The sequence below is a fragment of the Heterocephalus glaber genome, unplaced genomic scaffold (genome assembly GCF_053883595.1).
Source record: "Heterocephalus glaber isolate CG9 unplaced genomic scaffold, H.glaber_assembly_v1.0 deba00000347, whole genome shotgun sequence".
Taxonomy (NCBI): domain Eukaryota; kingdom Metazoa; phylum Chordata; class Mammalia; order Rodentia; family Bathyergidae; genus Heterocephalus; species Heterocephalus glaber.
The window spans coordinates 3,962,639-3,984,440 of NW_028258143.1; the positions used below are offsets into that span (position 1 = coordinate 3,962,639).

The 21,802-nt window shown below is 33.8% G+C and overlaps 1 protein-coding gene across 2 annotated transcripts in view; it reads right to left on the reverse strand.

The window, feature by feature from the left end:
* Arhgap15 (Rho GTPase activating protein 15) overlaps positions 1-21,802 on the reverse strand; it is a 609,508-nt gene that overhangs the window by 479,951 nt on the left and 107,755 nt on the right. For both annotated transcript variants that reach the window (XM_021237176.2, XM_021237181.2), the window contains one exon: positions 15,188-15,277. In XM_021237176.2, the coding sequence (XP_021092835.1) occupies positions 15,188-15,277 (90 nt within the window). The remainder of the gene's footprint in view (positions 1-15,187; positions 15,278-21,802) is intronic.

A 21,802-nucleotide genomic window follows, 5' to 3' on the forward strand; every position in this document is an offset into this window, starting at 1 on the left:
CTTCTATTTTAATCTTAATCCAAATATTTATTCTATCCTAGTATCATCTATATTCTGTGACAGTAAGATAACCCTATTTTAAGGGCTGGGGATTTACACAGAGGTGCTGCCTCACAAGCTCAAGCTCAAGGTCCCATGTTTGATTTCCAATACCAAAAAAAAAAAAAAAGTATCCCTATTTTACCTTTATCAACTTCATTGTCTAATATATATTCCTCCATAGATTTAACAATCATTAAATTTATGGAAAAACATTAATAACAAATTCTATTTTATTATTATTTTACAGGTTATTTAATTAACCACACTTTCAACTCTAACATGAAATTTCTTTCACAAGTGATTACTTAAAATTCTTAACTGACTTGTAGTACATTTGTTTTAATAAAAAAAAACAATGATTTATACAAAGTACAAAAAGTCTTACTTCTTCTACTCCAATTCACAGCCACACACACAACTATTTGCCACTATTTTCTAACTTAAAACTAATTTGTTTTTATATTCTTGGGTGTTTCAGTCAGTTCAATTGTCTGACTGAATTTTCCTGCCTTTCCTCAGAAGGTGTAAATTTTTCAAGAGCCAGCATGTATGAGAATATTTCCCAGGAGTGGTAGCTAATTGCAACTTGGTTTACTGTGAGTTTGAGGGTCTTTTTGTTTGATGGTTTTAAGCCAATGTGGCCTACATTAGAAAAAAAAGATTTAGAAACCATGTCTTCAAAAAGAAAAAATAAAACCAACTCTATGCTGTAAAATTAGTTTGCCATGATAGTTACATAGAGTTGAATTGCAGTTATTTTTCATTGGCATTAATTAGAACTTTTGCTAAAATTAAAGTAGTTCTTACATGTTTAACAAATCTAGAGCATCAAAAATTAGATATATGCCTCATTCTGAAAATATACATAATTTTTTCCCAATCAAAATGTGTTCTTTTTGCTATTCAGCAACTTACAATAATAACCTCTATTTCTTCTTTCATCCCATCTAAAATTGTGTCTTTAGTAAACACCACAAACAGGTATATTTCATAAATCACGATAGAAAAATAATTTCCTGTGCCAGATATTTACATTCCAGAAAGTGATTATTTCAACAACAAAGACATTTTACAGTATATTTTCTTAGCAGAACATTTCCCGACAGTCCAATAATATTAGGTACAATATTTATACACTTTATCTTTAAACATGTTATGTAAAAAATATCTGTTAATAGAACAAAAACTTATTCGATGATGTAGGACGTATATTCATTTACAATTGGTAAAAGGAATAAGCCTATTAACATAGTTCAAATACTGAATACAAATACTTCGCCACTCTTGCTTCATTTTTGTTGCCTTCTGAAAGCACATATATCACCCCGAATTCTTTGACCTTCATCTCCTATGATTCATACATCTACCTTGGACTTAAATAATTATCGATGCAAATTTTCCATACTTCCAACACTTCTGAACTAATTTTAAAATAGATATGAATTGGTATACAGGTTGACATATGTTGTTGAATAACTTGAACTCTCGATTTACACTCAGGAGTGTTTATCAAAGGAGCTGAATGATTCTTTTAAATGAATCACTATGTTACCATCAATTACAAGTACATAATAAATTATGTTAAATGTGCTTTTATCTCTAGAATGCTGCAATGAAAGTTTACTCTATTTAAACAACAGCAGAAATCATATCATCATCCCTTCAGTTTGACAGAGCAGGTGATTTGAGTAACTAGTTGTGTAGGGATGGTGGTAAGTTCTATGACTATGCATGGTAAGAACTTGTAGTGCTTTTCCATGCAGTGCTTCTACATATGGGAGGATTATGCATCTGTGCTCTGTTGGCGCTGTGATTCCCTTAGTCTCATGAAATGGAAAAGAAATGGCATATGTCACTTCCGGGTAGGGGCATTAAAGACCAGTGTGCTGCTTTTCATATCTATTCCAGATAGAGGCTCTTCTATCAACTTGGGACCCAGAGTGAAGACAGTGTGGAATTGAAGAACAGAAATTTGTGCCCACAGCATAACTTAATGATTTTGATTGATCCAGGGTCTATGCACTGAAATACAGCAAAACAAAATCCTAGAGATATTTGGTTTTTTGGCTGAGTCTCCCAAAAATCTGGAGTTCTGGTCAGTACTCTGAAAAACTTTTAACTGAATACATAGTTTTTAAGAACGAAAGAGTATCAACACCTAGAGTTTATGTAACTGAATACCATTTATTTTTTGGTACCAGAGATCGAACTCGGGTCCTTGCGCTTGCGCAGCAGGCGGCGAAACCACTGAGCTAAATCCCTGGCCCCTATAACGGAATACTTTTAACCCTTGGATTTTTATCAGTTTTTGCTCCTGAAGCTAATCTAACATAGATTGTAATAAACTTTATTGTAAATTTTAGTTCAGTTAAAGAAATTCAAGGACATGGTCAACACAAGATAAAACAGTCTTAACACCCTGAAGGTTTAGAACGAATACATCATACTTCAGTTTTGATTGCGTAAGGGAAACAAACTCAAAAAGAAAGAAATGAAACCTTCAATATGTTTATGAACACCAAAAATATAGATGGCAGCTGTGCTCTATACCCTCCCGAGAATAACACTTTAGGAAAGTGGTAAGATTGCAAACGGTCAACTTGAGAGTACAGTGGAAAATACTGCAGACCATGAAACCTCATGAATATGAAGGGACACAGACCACACAAATTTTGTATTTCATATTAGTATCTTAATACTCAGCAGAGACAAAGCTACAACACCTAATGACTTAATCCATAGAAGTACTCTAGTTCTCTCTTTAGCCAGGTAGCATTTGCTCAATAGAACCATGAATGTCATAAGGATAGAGATTTGCTACAGGCCTGACCATGACTTTTTCTCACTAAAATATAACTCCCACCTCAGCCAACTGAAGTCTCCCAGCAGCAGAGGCAGATACTGAGCCCATCAAGACCAGTCAGGTGGTTGATGGCAAATTGATTGCATCAGACTCTGTCCATCCTTGGGCGACAGCAATTCATTCTCACTGGAATTCATACCAACTTTAGATATAGGTTTGCCATCTGCAATGCCTCTGCATGCCTCAGCATTTCACATCTTTAGAAATGTTAGATTATCAAAATGGGGTCATTCACAGAATTCCTCAAACCAAGGAAGTAAAAAGAAATGCAATATGAGAGATGTAGGTTGTATTATTCACATCACTTGGAAGCCATCAACCTAATAGAATAATGGAATGACATTTTAAAGTCTGAACTAAGGGAGTAGCTTATTTTTGGTATTACATTAAAAATGCAATATATTCACTAAATCTATGAATGCCACGTCATCAATACATGATGATACATGAGGTCCCAATAGCTAGAATGTATGAGTCTATGGATTAAGAAGTAGAAGTAGCCACTACATTAACTCATCAACAGCATTTATGCTTCTGAGTCAATTGGATTAAATTATTGTTGTTAGGATGAGGAAAATTCTTACTTTTAAAAGTGATTGATAACAGTATTATGAACTTAAAGCTATGACTACAGGATGGTAACTAAGGACTCAGGATGTGGACTACCAAGCAGATGAAATATCTACTGCATTCTTGCTGAAGATCAGCCCTTATAATGAAAGGACAAGGGGTCTTCTGTACAATGGCAGCAAGAACACTGATTCTGGAATTCAGGTGATTCCTGGAAATGTTTCTTGGTGCTTCCCTGCTTGATTGAGTATAGTGAACTGTAAAGTGCAGCAAACAGAGCCTGGGAATGTCAAGAAACCAAAGACCCAGACCTCTCAGATATAGAGGTTTGATGGATTGAATCTGGCAACCACAATAGAGTATTTACTCCTGGCTGAGGTTATAGAAAATCCAGAATGCATGGTATAGGAAACAGATGATGAATATCAAATATGGTTGAATACACAGTTTTATTCTACTAAAACTTTTTAATTAGACCTTTTGATCAGATTTAGGCCAGCCACCATCTTGAACACTCGGCAGTGGATTAGAATTCACATGAAGTATAAGGAAATTTGAATATTTCAAGGGGTGGACTGTATCAGCTACTTCTCATCCCCTGTGTCACATCATCATATGTTTGTCTGTGACTAAGCTACAGACTTTGTAAATAATTCTCTGTGGGTTTAACTTCCTTGGCACTGCCTGTATCTTGCTTCAAGCATGTACCACATAATCTTTTACTTTGGCCATGGATATTCTAGGATTCTATGAAGTAGAACACCTGAAAATATCTGTTTGGTAGCCTGAAAGTCAAAATCTAAAGACAACGTTCCATCTCTGAGGCAACCATAAAGAAAAAGGGTCATAAATTCATAGAAAAATGCTTTCTTTATGTTGTCAATCCTTGATTGGAAAATTCTGACAAACATCCTAGCCACCCTGTGACTAACCTTTTATAGGCATTTTTTTTTTTTTTGGCTTCACTTCTGCTAGTTCTTGAGTCTAGCTTCTGAAATCACCTCACTGTTAAATAAACTAGTTGCATTGCAATTTCTAGTCTTAAACTTTGCTTTAAGGAGAGCCAAACCTAAGTCAGAGACATATTTGATAAAGCTTTTTTGCTTAGAATGATTCAAAACTAGCTTTCTCTGAAAGAAAAGGACCATTTCTCCACTGAGATATAGCTTTCACTATTATAAATTTAGCATAAAGAAATACACCAATGTCCCGCTATTAAATGTAACATCCACCAATGACATACTGAAGGTTTTAAGGTAACATCATTAATTACGGTGTAGAAATGATCCTCAGGACTAAAAGGGAATTTAGTGTTAGGTAGCTGTAAAAAGTGCCCCAAATCAAACAGTATTGATACAAGCACATCTCTTATGATTAAAAGCTGGGGGCGTCCTGATCATAGCTAGAAGGTTTACTATCTCCATTACGGAGTCATTAGAAACCACCAAACAGTTGTGTGGAGTTTATTAGAAGAATAATTTACTTGAAATCTTATATTTACAGATGAAGGAGACAAGAGCATAATGATTATTGATTTTACTTTCTTCAAAGGTTTTGCTGTGGTTGTCCTTGTTGTTCAAATTCTCTTCCTAAGTGTGAGTAAAACAGAGACTGGAGGAGGGATGGGGAATTGAGCCATCTCCTCAGAGAAAATGAGCCATGCCTTTCCATGAGCCAAATTAAATGTTTTGGGGAAGGAAATATTTTAAGTAGCAAAAATAGTTAGCAACAAAGGTAATATCAAGTATGCATTCATATAATAAAAATCTTACCCAAAGTTTTAATTAACACTTGAATGTCTTACATTGAAAGTATGCGTTTTCAACTTCTCCATCCAGATTATAATTCTCCAAATCTAGTGCAACATATCTTTGTTAGCTGACTTTAACAAAATCATAAACTGGTTTAATGACAGGGAACTATCCACTAGAAACTGAACATTAAGTATCATCTCTGAGAATATCAGATGGAACTCCAAATTTACTCCTAGGGCAATTTTAACTCAATATCTCCTATCATCTTCAAAGACTTCTGAACTATATAAACATCTATTTTAAGGGTCAGGATTTCACTATGTACAATGATCCATTCTGTAATTATTAGAAACTTAAAACATATTGAAATTACAAAGATAACCTAATCGTTTCAGATTAAGAATAAGTGAATGCACTGTTGTTTGACAATCATCAAAATTTCTTAAATTACACTTTATCTTATTTTTAACAAAAGTAAAACATAAGCTGAATACTATTTGTCATTTAATTTATAAATCCTCATAGAAATATTCATAGATTTCTGAGTCATTAACAATTCATCAGATTTCATTAATGTACTAGTAGAGGGACTGAGATGAAATCTTGGACTTTAGGGAGTTCTACACATTTTTCTTTTTTAACATTGCATATTATATTATTTTCAAAATCAGACTCAGTGAGTGATAACTTAAAATAATTCATGCTTGGATCTAAATGAAGGATTATATATATTCTTATTTAAGTAAAATAGCATATATCTATATTCCATAAATCTCCCTAATATTTGAGTACATATTTATATGCCAACAGAAATGAATGTCGAAAAATTCAGCTGTCCAAAACATCCACGAGTACCTTGCTCAGATAAGCCATGTAAAATACACTTTTACATTTAGGACAAAAGATATCCAAGTATCTCATTACCTCCCCTGAATCCTTCACCTACAACAGCACAGGGAGAAAGGACTGCCTTCACATGAATGACATCTAGGCCAGAGGATGCTCACGATTTTAATTTATCACAGAAATCCCTCCTTTGCATACCTCACACGAGCACCAGTCAAATCAAATCAGCAAGTCAGTGCTGAAACGCCAGGAAGCCACCAGATGGCAGCAATGCTTTTATGAATAATGCAGCATTCTGTGGAGTCCTTCTAAGATTTCCTATGTGAATAATAGAACAATCCTGACTTTAGCAAAAGGACAAATTTGTTCATAACGAAGACAGCCATTTTTTCACATCACCAGTATTTTTTGTGGTGTCCATTTCGTTTGTAGATTTGGGCCCCTGAAAATATTTATTTTTATGTGCATTAAACATCAAATTCCTGCTGAATTTTATTTTGATACTATGGTAGAAAACGCCTGTGGCTTGAAACAAATATTTTCCATTCTAGTGGACAAATACTATCTGTGGTTGTACATGTTCTTGTGTAGCTGTCAAAAGAGAAGGGTTTCACATAATTTTCTGCCACCCTTATCAGAGCCTCCTACTCATCAAAAGTGTGTTTTAATAACCTCCCTTTCCATGAATTGATTGTAAATCCATCACAGATCTCAAGTATCAGAAGTTTGTCTTTTACTTGATCACAGATATGAGAATTTGGAAATGAAGCATTGTTTAAATTCAACATCCAAACAAAACTAGCAAAGTTTATCTCAGTTACTTCATACCGAATCCTCAATGTCAGCATTTCCTTCCCTTTTTGGGCTGTTTCTACAATTTGTTAAATTTGCCACCAAAATATTTTGACTTCCACATGTTCACCCAGGAAGAGAGTCTGTTAGAATTCCTCCCAATGCTGAAAGTGAAATCTCAGGTAAAATGATGAAGCTGAGGTCTAGAATCTAATAAGTCATTACTAAAGTGGAATGCATCTAAACCCTCCTTATTACTGTCCCTTCCTTGATCAAGCTAACACATAATAATTTGTCACTTAAAAAGAGTTCTAATGTCTTCCTTCCTGATTTCTCCTTAACATCAGCAATATCATTTCATTGTCTCATTTAGACATCTCTCAACGTCCTGTTTTGTTAAGATAAAAGAACAGCCTCCCCCTCCTTTTCAAATACCAAGAATCCTTAACTGTCTTGCAAGGTTTTATAACCCTGCTTTTGAGTATTTATTTTCCACTAAATTTTTAGTAACATGCTTCACTCATATATTGAAAGACTCTGCAAATATTCCACAAGTGGTCTTGACAGTTTTGTGTGAGGGCTGGAATTTTCCTTTCATCATAAACTTAGTATGTTTTCCTTGCATTCTTATTGAGCCTTTGTTTATGGATGCCTGCCTTGTTATTATCTTACACTGCTTTAAACATTGCTCTGAGGTTTCAGATTTGTTCACCACTACACAGATTTTTTTGCCTGCTCAGTGGCTTGTGGTATATAAACCGTGTATATGTGTGTGCATATATATGTATTGTTTTCTTTTTCTCTTGCCTTCAGAGGCAGCCTCATTACCTATGTTTCTAAAAACTGAATGGCATCAGCTATTTATCTGCCAGTGATCCTGTGCTACCTAAAGAAACTCAATTTTATTTTACCCTGTTTCATCCTTATGGACAAGCTGTAAAATGTGATACCATTTATTGGCCCCATCTATTATGAACCAGCATTAGAGATTAAACCATTGCTTTTTCTGGATAGGCCTGTTTTCTATTTTAAAAAATCATAATGGCAGCTTTCTTTTACAAATATATAATACAAATTTTAAAGTAGGTATCAAATACATGATCCCTTAGTTTGAATATTGTCATGCCCAAATCAACATAATAATTTCTTTTTTTCCAGAAGATGAAAATCACAAATGAAAAAGCCATAACACTTCATGTTGCTACTTGTACCCCATGAAATCTCCCAGTGGCAGTGGTTTCTTTTGCTCAGTTTGGTGTACGTAGTCTGAAGTCCCAAGTTACAGCCCTACAAGGCTAGCTAGCTTCACACTGGGTATGCAGACATGGAGGAACTGCATGGCTAGTCACAGAAGCTCATAGATGGCAGAGTGGTCATTAGACTTGCTCTAACAAAACAGTAAGAAATAGAATGTGTTGCATAAGAAGAGGGAATTCACAGCATGAGGTCAGTAAACGAAGGGCAAGATAGTTGGTGTCAGGCTAAAATTCAGATTCTAAATGCACACCTCATATCTTTAAGCACAGGTAGCCAGCTATTCCAGAAGGTGACCCGAGGTGAGCAAAGCAGTGATCTAGGTTCACTAGGCCACATGCCTCTATTCTCCTGCTAAATGTTAGAAGTAGAAGAAACAAAGTTAACATAGTTCTTTTCATTTTAACATTTCGATGTATTTTATGTCATTTTGGAAACTTTCAATCTTGGTTCATTTCATTAATTTGGGAATAAAATGTATTAATAGGGCTATCATAATCTTTACTGTTATTCACATTCATTCTGCTTTGATGTTAGTTCAAAGCAAAATAAATGCAGTAAGGCAGCATTAAAATAGCCAGTGGAATAATGAACCTGTGCAAATAAATACATGCCCTCCAGAGTCCAAGGCTTAGACTTGTGAGCTGCACAGAATCACGCAGGCAACAAAAACCTGGTATGATTTTCTCTATCTTAATTTGTGATCTCTAGATTACATATAGAGATTTTATTATGTATTACACATTAAACCTGCACACAAAGACAGTGGTTTCCAAGTCCCATGATTTGAACAAATAGGTATGTGGAGTGTGCGTGCCACCCACCTCCTTGTTTTTGTTTCTCCTTTCTTTAGAATAACATGTTCATATGTCACACCTAGATATTCGCAATCAACTTTATTCCCTGCCCCCAGGTTATTTTTGCTCAATCTTAGACACTTCTGACATTCATATTCCTAAAGAGGAGCTCTAGTATAAAATTGTGCCTATCCTTCATGAAAAATTCTTCTGCATAATCCCACTGACAAAAGTGTAGCCAAGCACAAATAGTGCTGTCCTACTATTTCAGAAGGGAAACAGAAAGTGTAATCACAGTCTTTTATTGGGGGCATAGCTGCTGCCCTTGCCTCTCAGTTAACTCTTACAAGTTGCCATTCATAACTTCATAAAAGCTTTCAGGGCAATTTTTTTAAGTATTAACTTGGATATGTCCTTAATTAATATACATATCAACTAGATATTATATAAGTAATGCTATTTATGTGAAATAATAAATATTAAATAATAAATATTAAAATAATAAAATATTAAAATTGTTTGAGTAAGGTTTGAAGATATACTCTTTGCTATCCAGCAAATCAAAACATTTTTACATGGTGTATTAAATCTCGGTATATTGATTAGGTTAAGAAAATGTTAGAAAGGCAAACTATTCAGAACTCTGAGTTGCATTTTACAAATAACTATCTCTGGAATCTCAATTCTTCTAAAATCCACTCCTGGATTTTCCCTCACATGTTGTGAGATGATGTGGTTAGTCAATGAATGATTATATCCTGTTTTATTTATATTAAAATCACTATGCAGTAGCTTTCAAATACACCAAAGGATTGCTTCATTTTAACCTTAACACAAATGGGAGACAGATCGGGTAAAGTCTATTATTTCTTATTTTCTTGGTGTGACAAACCGTAAGTTGGAGGAGGAATCCCACCTTGGTTCTACATAAAGAACCATAAAACTGAGAACCCAAACCAGAGCACAGGTCCCCAGACTCATGGGCTTTCTCCACTGTACTTTCTGAATGATACATGAATATCTAATAGGTAGATAAAATGATTGAGGAAAAGCTGTAAAGCAAAAAAAACTATATTAGACATTAATGCTTCCCTTATTCTGCTTTATTTTTAATGCAATGCCTTTTAAAATACTGGGAGTAATTCTCTAAAGTGAAACCAGGTTTATTTGAAATTTAATGTATGTATGAATGTGAAGAATCATCCTTTTGCATTTAGACTATGCACATTGTAAAATGAAAGAGAAAATTGATAAAAGCTCAGATTTATTTTAAACCACCACTTTTACCATGAGGAAATGAATAAAAGCAAAATACCAGTAGTTTTCCTTTTGGCTTAAAAATGGCATTTTCCAATATGCTATTAAATTATCTTTGCATTAATAAACTTAAGTATTACTTAAACATTTTAAACTAAGTTATATTCAGATCAAGAGAGCAATCAAATTATTTTTAAATGTAAGGCATATCCAGGGAAAATATTACTTGAATATGTTTAATATATATTGTAGCCAGCAGACTTCATCCACAGTAAGAAAAGAAATACGAGTAATGATGGACTTATTCCAAGGTTTACTTTACTTATAGGAAACAGGATGTATCTTCTGAGATATATTTTATATTAAGAATCTTAAATCCTGGAAATTTGGTCATGGTGTTTGTTGAGGTTATAATTTTGGTGATGAGGGAGGCAAACAGACTTTCATCTTCTTGAATCATTTAATTTTTTCTGTCTTTTAAATCTTCAATTCACAATTTCCTCATCAGCCATAATTCATTAATTGGTAGAATTATTCTATTTAAAGCATGTAATCTACAAAGGAACCCAGTGTATGTTCATAGGTAAAATTTTATTTTAAATATAAATCAGAAAAAATGAGGCTTTAGTTACTATCTAGCTCTGAAGAAAAGCTAAGGCTTTAGAGTCTAAATGATTCAATTATTTTAACTGAATAATTAGCTACTGTCTTACACCTTATACTAAAAAAGATCAAGCAAACATACTGTAGATTCTTTTCTTTATCCCTATCCCTTGATTTCTATCTGAAATTGTCAAGTACAAAACCCATATTGTGGACAAAATTTCCTACAATTTCTTATGACAGCATTTTTTTCTAGCCTTAGCAGTTACAATTCCATTAGCTAAAGAGTGTCCAGTCTTTTGGTTTGGTAAGTATAGGCCAATGTATGGTACATGACAATTAAAAAATATTTAATTGGTAAATCAAACAGCATAGAATTAATTACAGTGCTTCAGGACTCTAATATATTTAATAAGGGGGCACCCCTTTGGAGCTTGGGGAAGGTTTTGGGGTGCATCATTTGTCTATTTGATGGCTCTGTCCTAAGCCCCCTTTCCCTAGCCTTTGAAAAATATTTAACTCAGAGAGCTATACATTTGAAGAAGGAAGGAAACCTAAGTGAAAAATGTCCTTCAAGTTTGAAACAAGTAAATATTAAAAGCTAAACTTCTACATTATTTTAAGTTATTTTAGCCATGTTCTCGGTTGAACTTCCTGTGGAAAAGCTTTGTAAATGTGTAACGTACCCAGCAAGGAAAGGGAAGGTGACAGCACGGCTTGCGTTATAGATGCTGCCTGACAATACTGCCATCCCTTAACATGGTTTTATTTAGTTATTACAACTATCTCTCTGTAAATGACATTCAGGATTATTTAAGATCATGTTGTAATCCTTTTAATCCTTAGTGCTTTAAATTTCAGGCTAAACACCAAAGAGCAAACTAGCACTTAGCAGGAATGTTTCAAACATGTAATTTGAACACAATTCTTTTTATTCACTCTTTCCCTGATGAAGACCTAGCGTTGCTCTTAAGTTAACTAAAGAAACTCGTGTCACAGTTCATTACAAATCACTCGGTCGCTAAATGTTTTCTCAAGCTACATCAAACTTGTGATAGTCCTTGATAATTATGCTCTCTGCAGAATTAAACAATAGTTGGTAGCAATGGACATTTACTAATTTAACTTTGAAACTTCACCACCCGCTGTAATTACAAAGTTATCTTTCTGGTTTTGTATATTTGTGTAAATGCTCACTCTGTTTCCCTAGTCAAGCTACTAGATATATGTTTATGTGTGCATACATTTCAACACACGTTATGATATTCCTATACAAACTTTATTATAGAAGTTAACATACATTTTTTAAAAATTACTTAATATTAAATACTAGCAATTAGGCCAAGATCTTGAGTTTTTAAATACTAAAACTTAATGTCACTATGATGCTACCATTTGCCAGTCAAACAAGATTGAATCCACACCACAAGTTTGGCTGGACTTTGGCCCGAGAAGGGAACTTTGCTTTTAATACAAAGAAACAATGAACAAGATAAATGTCCAAACAGCATATCCAAATAAATGAGACATGTGAAATTTTTCCCCTTCTTTTTTTGGTATCATAGTTTATGCTTCTGAGACTTTCAAACATATCTCAGCCACTCACAATGTTTTGTTTGTTTCCCCATTCATTTTAAATTTGACTTCTCTGCAGACAGTGTAATTACATGGCATATAAATGCTAATCCATCAAGATTTTAAAAACAGATTTCAAATTTTAGAGTAGTTCTAATTTTGGTCTTCTTTGATTTTTCTTGAACTAAAAATCTCAATAGTCATTTGCTATCTGTAATCTATAATTCATAGGCTGAAATTGAACACCAACTCTAATTCAAACTTGGAATTCTAAACCTATTTCAGAAGTAGCACATCAGCTGAAGCGGTGATGGTCTTTTTCGGTCAGGAAGAAACACTTCATTATTTTGTAGGTAATGAAACCCTTACACACACTCAAATACCCAACAATGCCTTAATATGATGTTTTTGCGATATAATCATGTTTATTCTGATCATTTGAGAGTTAGAACAGCTAATGTATCTAATCAAATATTGATGCAAGTCATCTAGATTTAGCTCTCTGGCAAATCCTTCCCAATGCTTTTTTGTTAACAGAACTATAAAAGCTGTTTACATTGTTCCTCTCAAAAGGCTTAGTTCAGAACAAGTATCTATGGATATATATATATAAAACCTAAATGTGTACACCTAGAGGTTGAAAAGAGTTCAGCATGACCAAAAAAAATAAATAAATAAGCCATACAGAAAAAATGAAGCAGAACATTAAACTTGAATCTTCCTCGTTTCTCTAAAAACTCCAAGGAAGATCAAAAGAAAAAAACAATATATGTAAGAATGAGGCCCCATGAATTGTTCAGTTGCATGACAAAGAAAAGTAACTGGCATGATTTTACCCTCCAAATTATTACCCAAAGAATGAGAATAGTTTTTAATATGTTTAAATGTACTTACATACACAAACATGAAAAATAGGTGGGAAATTACAAGAGGAGATGGTTAGTAATATTCAGAAAAGATTAGAATGATAGCATTAGTATAGGCAATTTAAATGTATATACACACACACATATATATAGCATGCTCATAATTATACATATTTTTAAAATCTGTATGTGTATCTATCTATCTATCTATATATTACCCTGTGTATATTATATATAGTTGAATTTCAACCCATTTGTGACCTAGCTGAATTTTCACTTGATCTTAGCCAAAAAGCTGAGAAGCGATAGTTGAATTTTCATATGGTTCCCAGAAGAAACTGAAAAAGAATAGGCTATCTTCAAAAATTTCTATTGTCCAAGGATTAGGTCCATAAATTTGAATTTAATGTTGTCCTTTTGCAACTTAAATTATTAAGATGTAAACTCACAACATATAATTCTAGAACACTCAGCTTCTCTGATTATTTAGGTTGTCATAAAGACTAGGAGTACAATCTCTACATTTTATTATTTATGGAAAAAAAATGAGAAAAAAGAGCAAGAAACTGGAGAGAAGGATGTATTACTGAACCACAGCCACTCATTTTGAAACAAAATTTATTTCTCCTACTCGATTCCCTAAGACCATATCCTAATTACTCCAGGGTTGGACCACTGATTGGTAAATCTGTTTGGTGGCTTGCTGGCCTCCCTTCCTCCTCCCTTCCTCCTCCCTTCCATCAAATTTTTATTTTTAATTGGGAAATAAAGATTACATATATCTTCTCAACTTCTTTCTTGGTAAAACAACAATCTTTATACCTAAGTAGACTAAAACTTCAACCAGAAAACTTTTATTTTAGAATATTCAAAAAATTTTTAATCTGGATGGACTCAAATTATTTGGATATACCCAAATTAGTGCCTGGAATAAACAAGAAAGCAGACTTTTTTCCCTTCAGTGAGAGTAGGTAGGCGATGTCAGCAATCTATGCTTCTGTAAGACTCAATATATTAATTTCAGCACAGCATGTAAGAACAGAATTGACGTTATCAAAAGACCAAAATGCTCTGAGAAAGTATTTAATGTAAGAAATTATAATAATCTTTGGCTTTCTTGGCTAACAAATGACATTAATTCTAAAATAAACCTATATCTATTTATAATTTTTATTTAAATTGGTACATGTTTGCAATACATAGTAATTATATTCATCTTGGGGAGTTGGTACATGTACATAATAGTAATAAACCTATATAATTATTGACTAATTTTGAAATATGATAGGTAAATTTTATCTAAAAATGGAAAATATTCATCTCTACAATTTAAAATTATTAATTGCTGTTAGAAATCATGCTAAATTATCTGATTTTGTTAACATCATGTGAGAAAGATTACATTTTATAATTTTTCTCTCTTACAGATTTCACCTAATCCTTTCCAATCAATATGATTACTTATCAATCATAATTTTTCCTCAAAACTTAAAGTACTGAATATAAAATGATTCAATTTGTATAGCTGTTCAGCTTTCTATCTCCTCATTACCTACGCTGGTAAATATAATTAATGACTAGAAGGAAGGGTAACGTTTGGAAGTAGCTTATAATTAATGAGTGTTAACTTGTGTATGTTTGAAAATTGTAAATTAAATCAGTTTAAATAAAGTGTTCTAGGTTAGAGCCCAACCAGTTCACAAATACATTTCAAATTGCAATGCCTTATATAAAACTTATCAAGATGCAACATATATTTTGTGTTTAGATAACAACCAGTCACCATGGAAAAACAACAAAACAAACCAAAGATTCAACAAGGAAGAGGAGTCAGACTTTCATAATGACCTTCAGACAACTAGTTCATGCACATGAAAACATCACAAGAAGGTAGTCTTATTTTGATTACCCAAGAGAGCTCAGATTTAGAGGGAATAGGAATAAATTGAATATATATAACATTCTTACCTGAAATACATTCTTTCTGCTTGATTTTTCCTTGGTCCATTCAATATGTGCTCCACACAAATCCACACTTTCTGGTTTGTGCCCAGTTTTCTGTAAACAAAAATGAAATATGAACAAAAAGCACACATCATTGGAGATGCATGTCAGAGTTTATTGAGTTAGAACCTATACATATTTATGATAAAATGCCTATCTCTGTTTTTTTTCCAAGGGAAACCTAATTTGTAGGGCTTTTTATTTGGAAATTCATAATTTTAATGCTTTAAAATTACAAGTCTATTTTTTAAAATATTTCATTAATTGTAGATAATAAGAAAAATATTTAAAATGTTGATGTTTTGAGATAAAGCTAATTAGTAATCCTAGGAAATAGAATATTTTTACATCCGTTTTTCCTTAATGTAGAATTTTGCTATTCAGTGGATATTGTATACTAAAGGCATTTTAAATCATACAATTATTAGACCCAATAGTAAGAGAAATATAATTAATAAATAATAATGTAATGGGAAAATTGTTACACGTATATACCTTTGAGTCTTTACCATACTTACTTAGAATTTGGCTATGTCATCTTAAAAAATTGAGCAGGTAGATTATTTCATCTCAAAGTCTCCTGCAAATCTGTATATAATAGGTTAACAAATTTAAGAAGTATTAAGTGTCAACTATGTGCCTTTTAGAAACTCACTATTCAGACTTTGAAGACCTGACCTGTGAGTGTATTTATAATTTTATTTCTTACATTGAATTTAGACCCAATAGATTATAGTGTGCTTCCTTTTTATATGGGTATAATGTGGATGTTATTAAAAGTTCTTTTATTTCAGTAATATTTAGTAAGCAATTAATAGAATTATTAACTTCATTTTCCTCAATATATCTAATTAAAGTGAATTTTTATATAACTTTAAATTTGTAACACTTCAATTTTAAGCAAAAACTTAGGAATTTAGAAACTACTATTTTTCAAAAAAGTACTAACTTTCAAAGACTTTCTAATTATTTTCATGTGGTCTGAGGTATTCTAGAGTTTTCTATAAATTCAATAATTTTTCTCAAGCATTTATTCATAGAGTACCTTTTTTTTTTTTGGTACCAGGAATCGAACTCGGGTCCTTGTGCTTGCGTGGCAAGCGGCAGAACCACTAAGCCAAATCCCTGACCCTACATAAAGTATCTTAAAATATTACTATACAAGGCTTATAATATTTTCTTCAGTGTTTTCAACAGCAGGAACTTCAGTTTAAAACATGAAATTATGAAGGAATGGTAAAAATGTTACAAGAAACTATTGACCCATGTTTATTGTCTCACAGCCACTGTGTCCAGTTTTATCAGCCTAGTTGTAATAGTTTGATTAAGCTAGAAATCTCTTTTCAAAAGTAAATTGTGACATTTTTAGTTTTTGGCAACTCAATAATTGAAAAAAAAGTTTTTTGAAAAGCTACTGATAAAGCTGCTGATAAAAGCCAAACATAAATTCATCTGGCATGATATTTGTGGATAACATACATTTCTTTGGTTATTTAACAGGAGCCTTATGTGAAATCCATCAAGGTGAGCTATGTTTCTTAAAAATACTTCAATAGTGGAAGATTTTTACTAGGTCACTCATGCAATGTCACACCAGTGATCACTCCTCTGAAAGATGTCAAAGGAAAATAATTATGTTCATTTTCAAGTGATTTGTGATGAAGAATGACTAAAAATAGTAAGATACTTTTGCAGAGTAAATTATAGGATATTCAGAATCAAAAAGGTAATCATTCAGACTATAACAGGGCTCATCTTTCCTACATGATGCAGTTGGGAGGAAAAGGTAGAAATATTTTATATAAGAAGCACTTTGTGTATAATAAATATTTCCCTAAGTGCTTTAAAATTTGGAATTCATTTAATTCTTAACATAGTAAAAGGTAATTCTTACTATCACCATATTGCAGGTAAGAAATCATGTCAGAATGCTTCTTGCATAGTTGAACCTTCCCAGGTAATTTGGCACAAAGGGAAGTGTCAGAATTTAAATGTAAGCAGCATCACTCAAAGTTTATTACTAACCAGTACACAGTCCTTGAAAACTGAGTCTATGCTCTCATCATACTCATGCTAAAGAGAATTTGGTTTTTCCTTTTCTCTACACTCCAAGACAGGTACATTGATGTGTTTTTATCCTCTGCTCTACTGGATCTTGCTGAGGCCCCTTACCGCCTGTTTACTGGGACTACCTCCCAGTCTTTACATGATGGCTCCTGTCCATCAGCTCTCAGCTAAGGCCCCTTGTCAGAGGCCTTTTTGACTGTCTTAGAAACAAAGAGCTATGCTCCAGCACTCCTGGTTCTCTTTATCTCACTTCTTTTAACTAACTGAAATTAACATGTATTTTTATATACTGTTTATGTTTCCCTCACTACAATTAAGCTCCCCGAGCTAGGGCCTTGTTTGCCTTTTCTTCCACTGTTTTTTCCAATGTATGGAACAGTGCCTGGTACATACTGGTTGTTCCATGAATATTTGCTAAATTCATGAATGAAGGAAAAAATATCAAAATGCAATGAGCTTTTGTGCTTTGGAAGGAATGCTTGGATGCCTTAAAATTCCCAATTTTATAGCAATTAAGATTTGTATTTTTTAAGGAGTTAAGCAGTCTTTTGTTTGTGATTTGAAAATATGATACACGGCTTAATAGATTCATGTACAGACTGAATGTGGGATTTCACAGTATCATTCAACAGAAATTTATGGCATATTTTCTTTATGTCAATGATCTAGCCACTCTCTAGTTGGTCACTGGGACTGCAGATACGGAAAATACTGACTCTTCTTTTAAGGATTCCGTATTTTACCAGGTGTGGTGGTGCATGTGTGCAATTCCAGCCACTGGGAAGCTGAGACAGGAATATCAAGAGTTTGATCCCAGCCTAGGCAATTTAAGAGATTTAGTGAAAAAAAAAGGAGGGGAATGGGGATGCAGTTCAGTGAAAAAGCCTCTGACTTCAAACCCCAGTATGCAAAAAGAAAAAGAAAAAATAAAGAACAGAGGAATGTGCTGAATAGTGCCAGTTTGGAAAGTCAGGCCTGAGTTCAAATCATCCCAGACTTATAAAAAATTTCCATATTAGCCTAAGATGGTGCATAATTGTGTGTAGATTTTATGTGCTGTAAACTAGAGGAAACCAATAGGTAGACCCTAGTGTAAGCTTCCATAGTTTTCTTCCCATCTGGCTGTGGCAATTTCTGAACACTTTCACCAGCATCACAAGCCCAATCCCATGGTCATGAACTTAGCTCCAGTTTATCACAATCCAAATTTCTCCCCTCAAGCTCAGTTATCTCACAGTGCTCATTCCTGTGCCCTCACCCTCTCTCTTGCTGCAAGCTCACTCCTTCACCTCTGCTCCAATCCAGCAATTTCATTACGCTTCTTATCCATGAATCTCACTTTCTGTGTTATCCTTACTCCCATGCTGTTCTTTTGGTTGCTTCTGATGTTTTTAAAGACCTCTGTGTAATCTTCCAGGCTTTCAAGCCCTTCCTGGCTTCACTCCCTTCTATATCCAAGCCTAAGTCACTGATCCAAGGGTCACATCAACCACTCACTCCACCCTCCCTGTCCTCCAGTGAGAGCTCTCACTTACTTCTCCTTTCAATAGTCTCATATCTTAGGGTTTTGACTTCTCCGGGGAGTAACATTATAAATGTTAGCTATCTTCTTCACTGGCCTTTCACGCTGCTTAGCAAATTTCGGCATTCCTAGTCATTTTCTGTGTGCCCTCATGAAGGCGATCGCCCAAAGTCTATTCCTTCCAAGTCTGCTCCATCCAAGGGTTTGTACCTACAGTACAGGGATCAAAGTGCTAGCTAGATATTCCTGAGTCTTCCCACTTTCACAGTTGTATACTCCAAGTGAATTAACAAACATAACCTTTAGTGAATGCTTCCTATATGGCGCACCCTCTGCAATTATTATTCTCCATTGCTGTCTATTCCTTATGACACTTTTGTGGAGTTATCACGATTACCGTCAACTTGCAAGTGAAGAAACTGAAACAAGAAATGGCCACACATTTAGTATGTACTTAAGCTGAGATATAAATTTACTTTTATGTGACTCTAAGTCCCAAGTTCTTGATCACAGCACAATACATAACATCTCCATATTCAGTTTTTCTTCCCACTACTTCACATACAGAGCTAAGTCCTTTTTAGGTCCATGAACAAGATTTCATATTTTCTGTTTCTTCTCTGTAAGTGTCACCATTTTCTACTTTCTCTTCCTGTCCCAGAATTCTGGACCTAGCTCTGTGACTCTTGTCCACCTGGTAACAGCCTCATTCCTCAGTATAAATGAGTGACTTCTATAAGGATTGAAATAACCTGGCCTGCTGGTGTCATATGGGGCACAAAGGACTTGCAAGGTGTGTTCTGCTTTATCTCAGAGGAGGAAATACTCGTCCTACCCAAGACAGCATTGTCTGTTTCTAATTTCCTCTAATCTCATACATTTCCTGAGTTTTCCTACTCTCTCCCATTTTCCTACTCTCTCCCATTCCTAAACAGATCATATCCAGAGTCTGTTTCCATAGCCAAGTTGTTTTTGTTAAAAAAAAAAATAGGAGGAAACCACGCACCATCTTCACGACCTCCCCTTTTCTCAGTCTCACCACTTGCCTTCCTGTTGTTCCCAGGTTCAGTTTTCTGCCCTCACCCTTTCTGTTTGGTCATGTTCCGTTCTCCTCTTAACTCACTGCAGCCTGGCTTTTTCTCCCTTTCTTACCTAATCTAAAATAGCTTAAGCATTGAGGTCAACAAAAGCTATCTGATGTCTTGTTGTTAGAGTTGAATTATTAGAATTTACATGTACTATTATGTTAATCTTCCATAAAAACATTCTCCTTCGGCTATGGAGACATTTCTTCTCGAAATTCTTTCTTTGTCACTTATCCTCTTCCTTCTCTGTTTCTTTCACTCATTTCTCTTCTTTTCCTCACTTCATAAATGTTAGTAATCACTTGTTACAGGTTCACATGAATTCTCAGAGCCTATCGGAATCCTCTGGGTTTTGGACTTGCCCTGATCTTGTTCTATTAGCTGTAATATATGAACTACTCAATGAGTTCCACTGACTCCTAGCAGCTCCAGTGGGCCAAAACTCTTACTTTCTAACCAATTACCACTAGAATGTAGCATGGTCACCTAAATGAAATCTTCATCTTCTTTCCAGACTTACCCACTTTTCCTGATTGCTAATATTTTCTTAATCATCTCTTTACCAAGTTCATCTGAAAATTTCTTAGTGCTTCCTACCCCTTTCCACTGATAGTCAAAAGTACCAAAACCCAAATTCCACAACTAGCTCCACCTTCTCCATTCTGTGACCGAAGCTTATCTGAGCTTTTATTTTCTCTTACTTGAGTTTTTCTAGATCTGGCTTCTCTGGCCTGTCAAAACCGTTCAATTTATCATTTTTACTTTATTTCCACTAAAACACAAACTTCACCTTATTTCTTCTGGAAAAGCTATGTTTTACAGGATTATATCCAAATCCCCAGAAAAGTATACAAGTTCAACTTCATAACTGCACATCCTTCTCAGTTCCATTCATTCTGTCATTCTTACTCTTCCATTATGCTACATCCATGGCAGTATACAAAATGAAACATGTTTCATAATTTTTGTGAACTATTAAAAATGTATAAACTGGATGGAAAGCTATGAGAAAAATACCCAGATTAATTCCAGTGAATTAATAAATAAAAATAAAAAATTCATTACAGAATGGTAGTTTAGAAAAAGAGAAATCCACAGAAATGTAGGACACAATATCCATTTATCTTAACTTTAGGAACTGATCTTATGGCATAATTGAAGCAAATAATAAAGATTTGAGGTGAATATAGAAGTGTGACAGAAAAACTAAAGTTATTAGCATAAAATTGAAGCAAGTAAATTTATTAGCTTCAAGAAGAGAAAACTAATATAAATGAGGTAGAAGACTGCATAAAAATGATCCTAAGCAGTACTTCATTTTCACAAAGCAACAATAGAAAACATAGCTTGAAGAAATAACATTAGGGAGTAGAGATTATTTGAAGGAAAGGTTTTTTAGTATTTTACTGTTAAACATGGGAACAAGTAATTCAGAAAAGTTGTAGAATTTATTTGGAAGACAATCAAAATTTTATTCAGAAGCCGGAAGTTAAAGAACCCTTTAATAGGAAACATTGCTGATGTGATAGCTGTAAAACACAGGAAAAAAAAGTCTGCTACTGAACTGCGTGATGGCAGTAGATCATATTTTACATCATTATAAAACTAAAGTTTTAAAAATCTGACTAAATATGGATTTAAATCTAAGAACGTATGTATCATATCTTTTCTAGGGTGAACTTAAAATAGAAATGACTGAATTTTTAAGCGTTTAAAGAGAATTATTTAAGAGTTATTGCTTTTGGAAAATAAGACATAGAAGCTTCTTTGTTGGAGTAAAGTCATTAAAAACTGATTGAAGCTCTTATCCACTTCTGTTATTATTATTTTCTTAGTTCATCTTCATCATTTCCTAATAATAGTTGTCAGATTATTTTCTATATTTTCCCCTAGCTTAGATTAAAC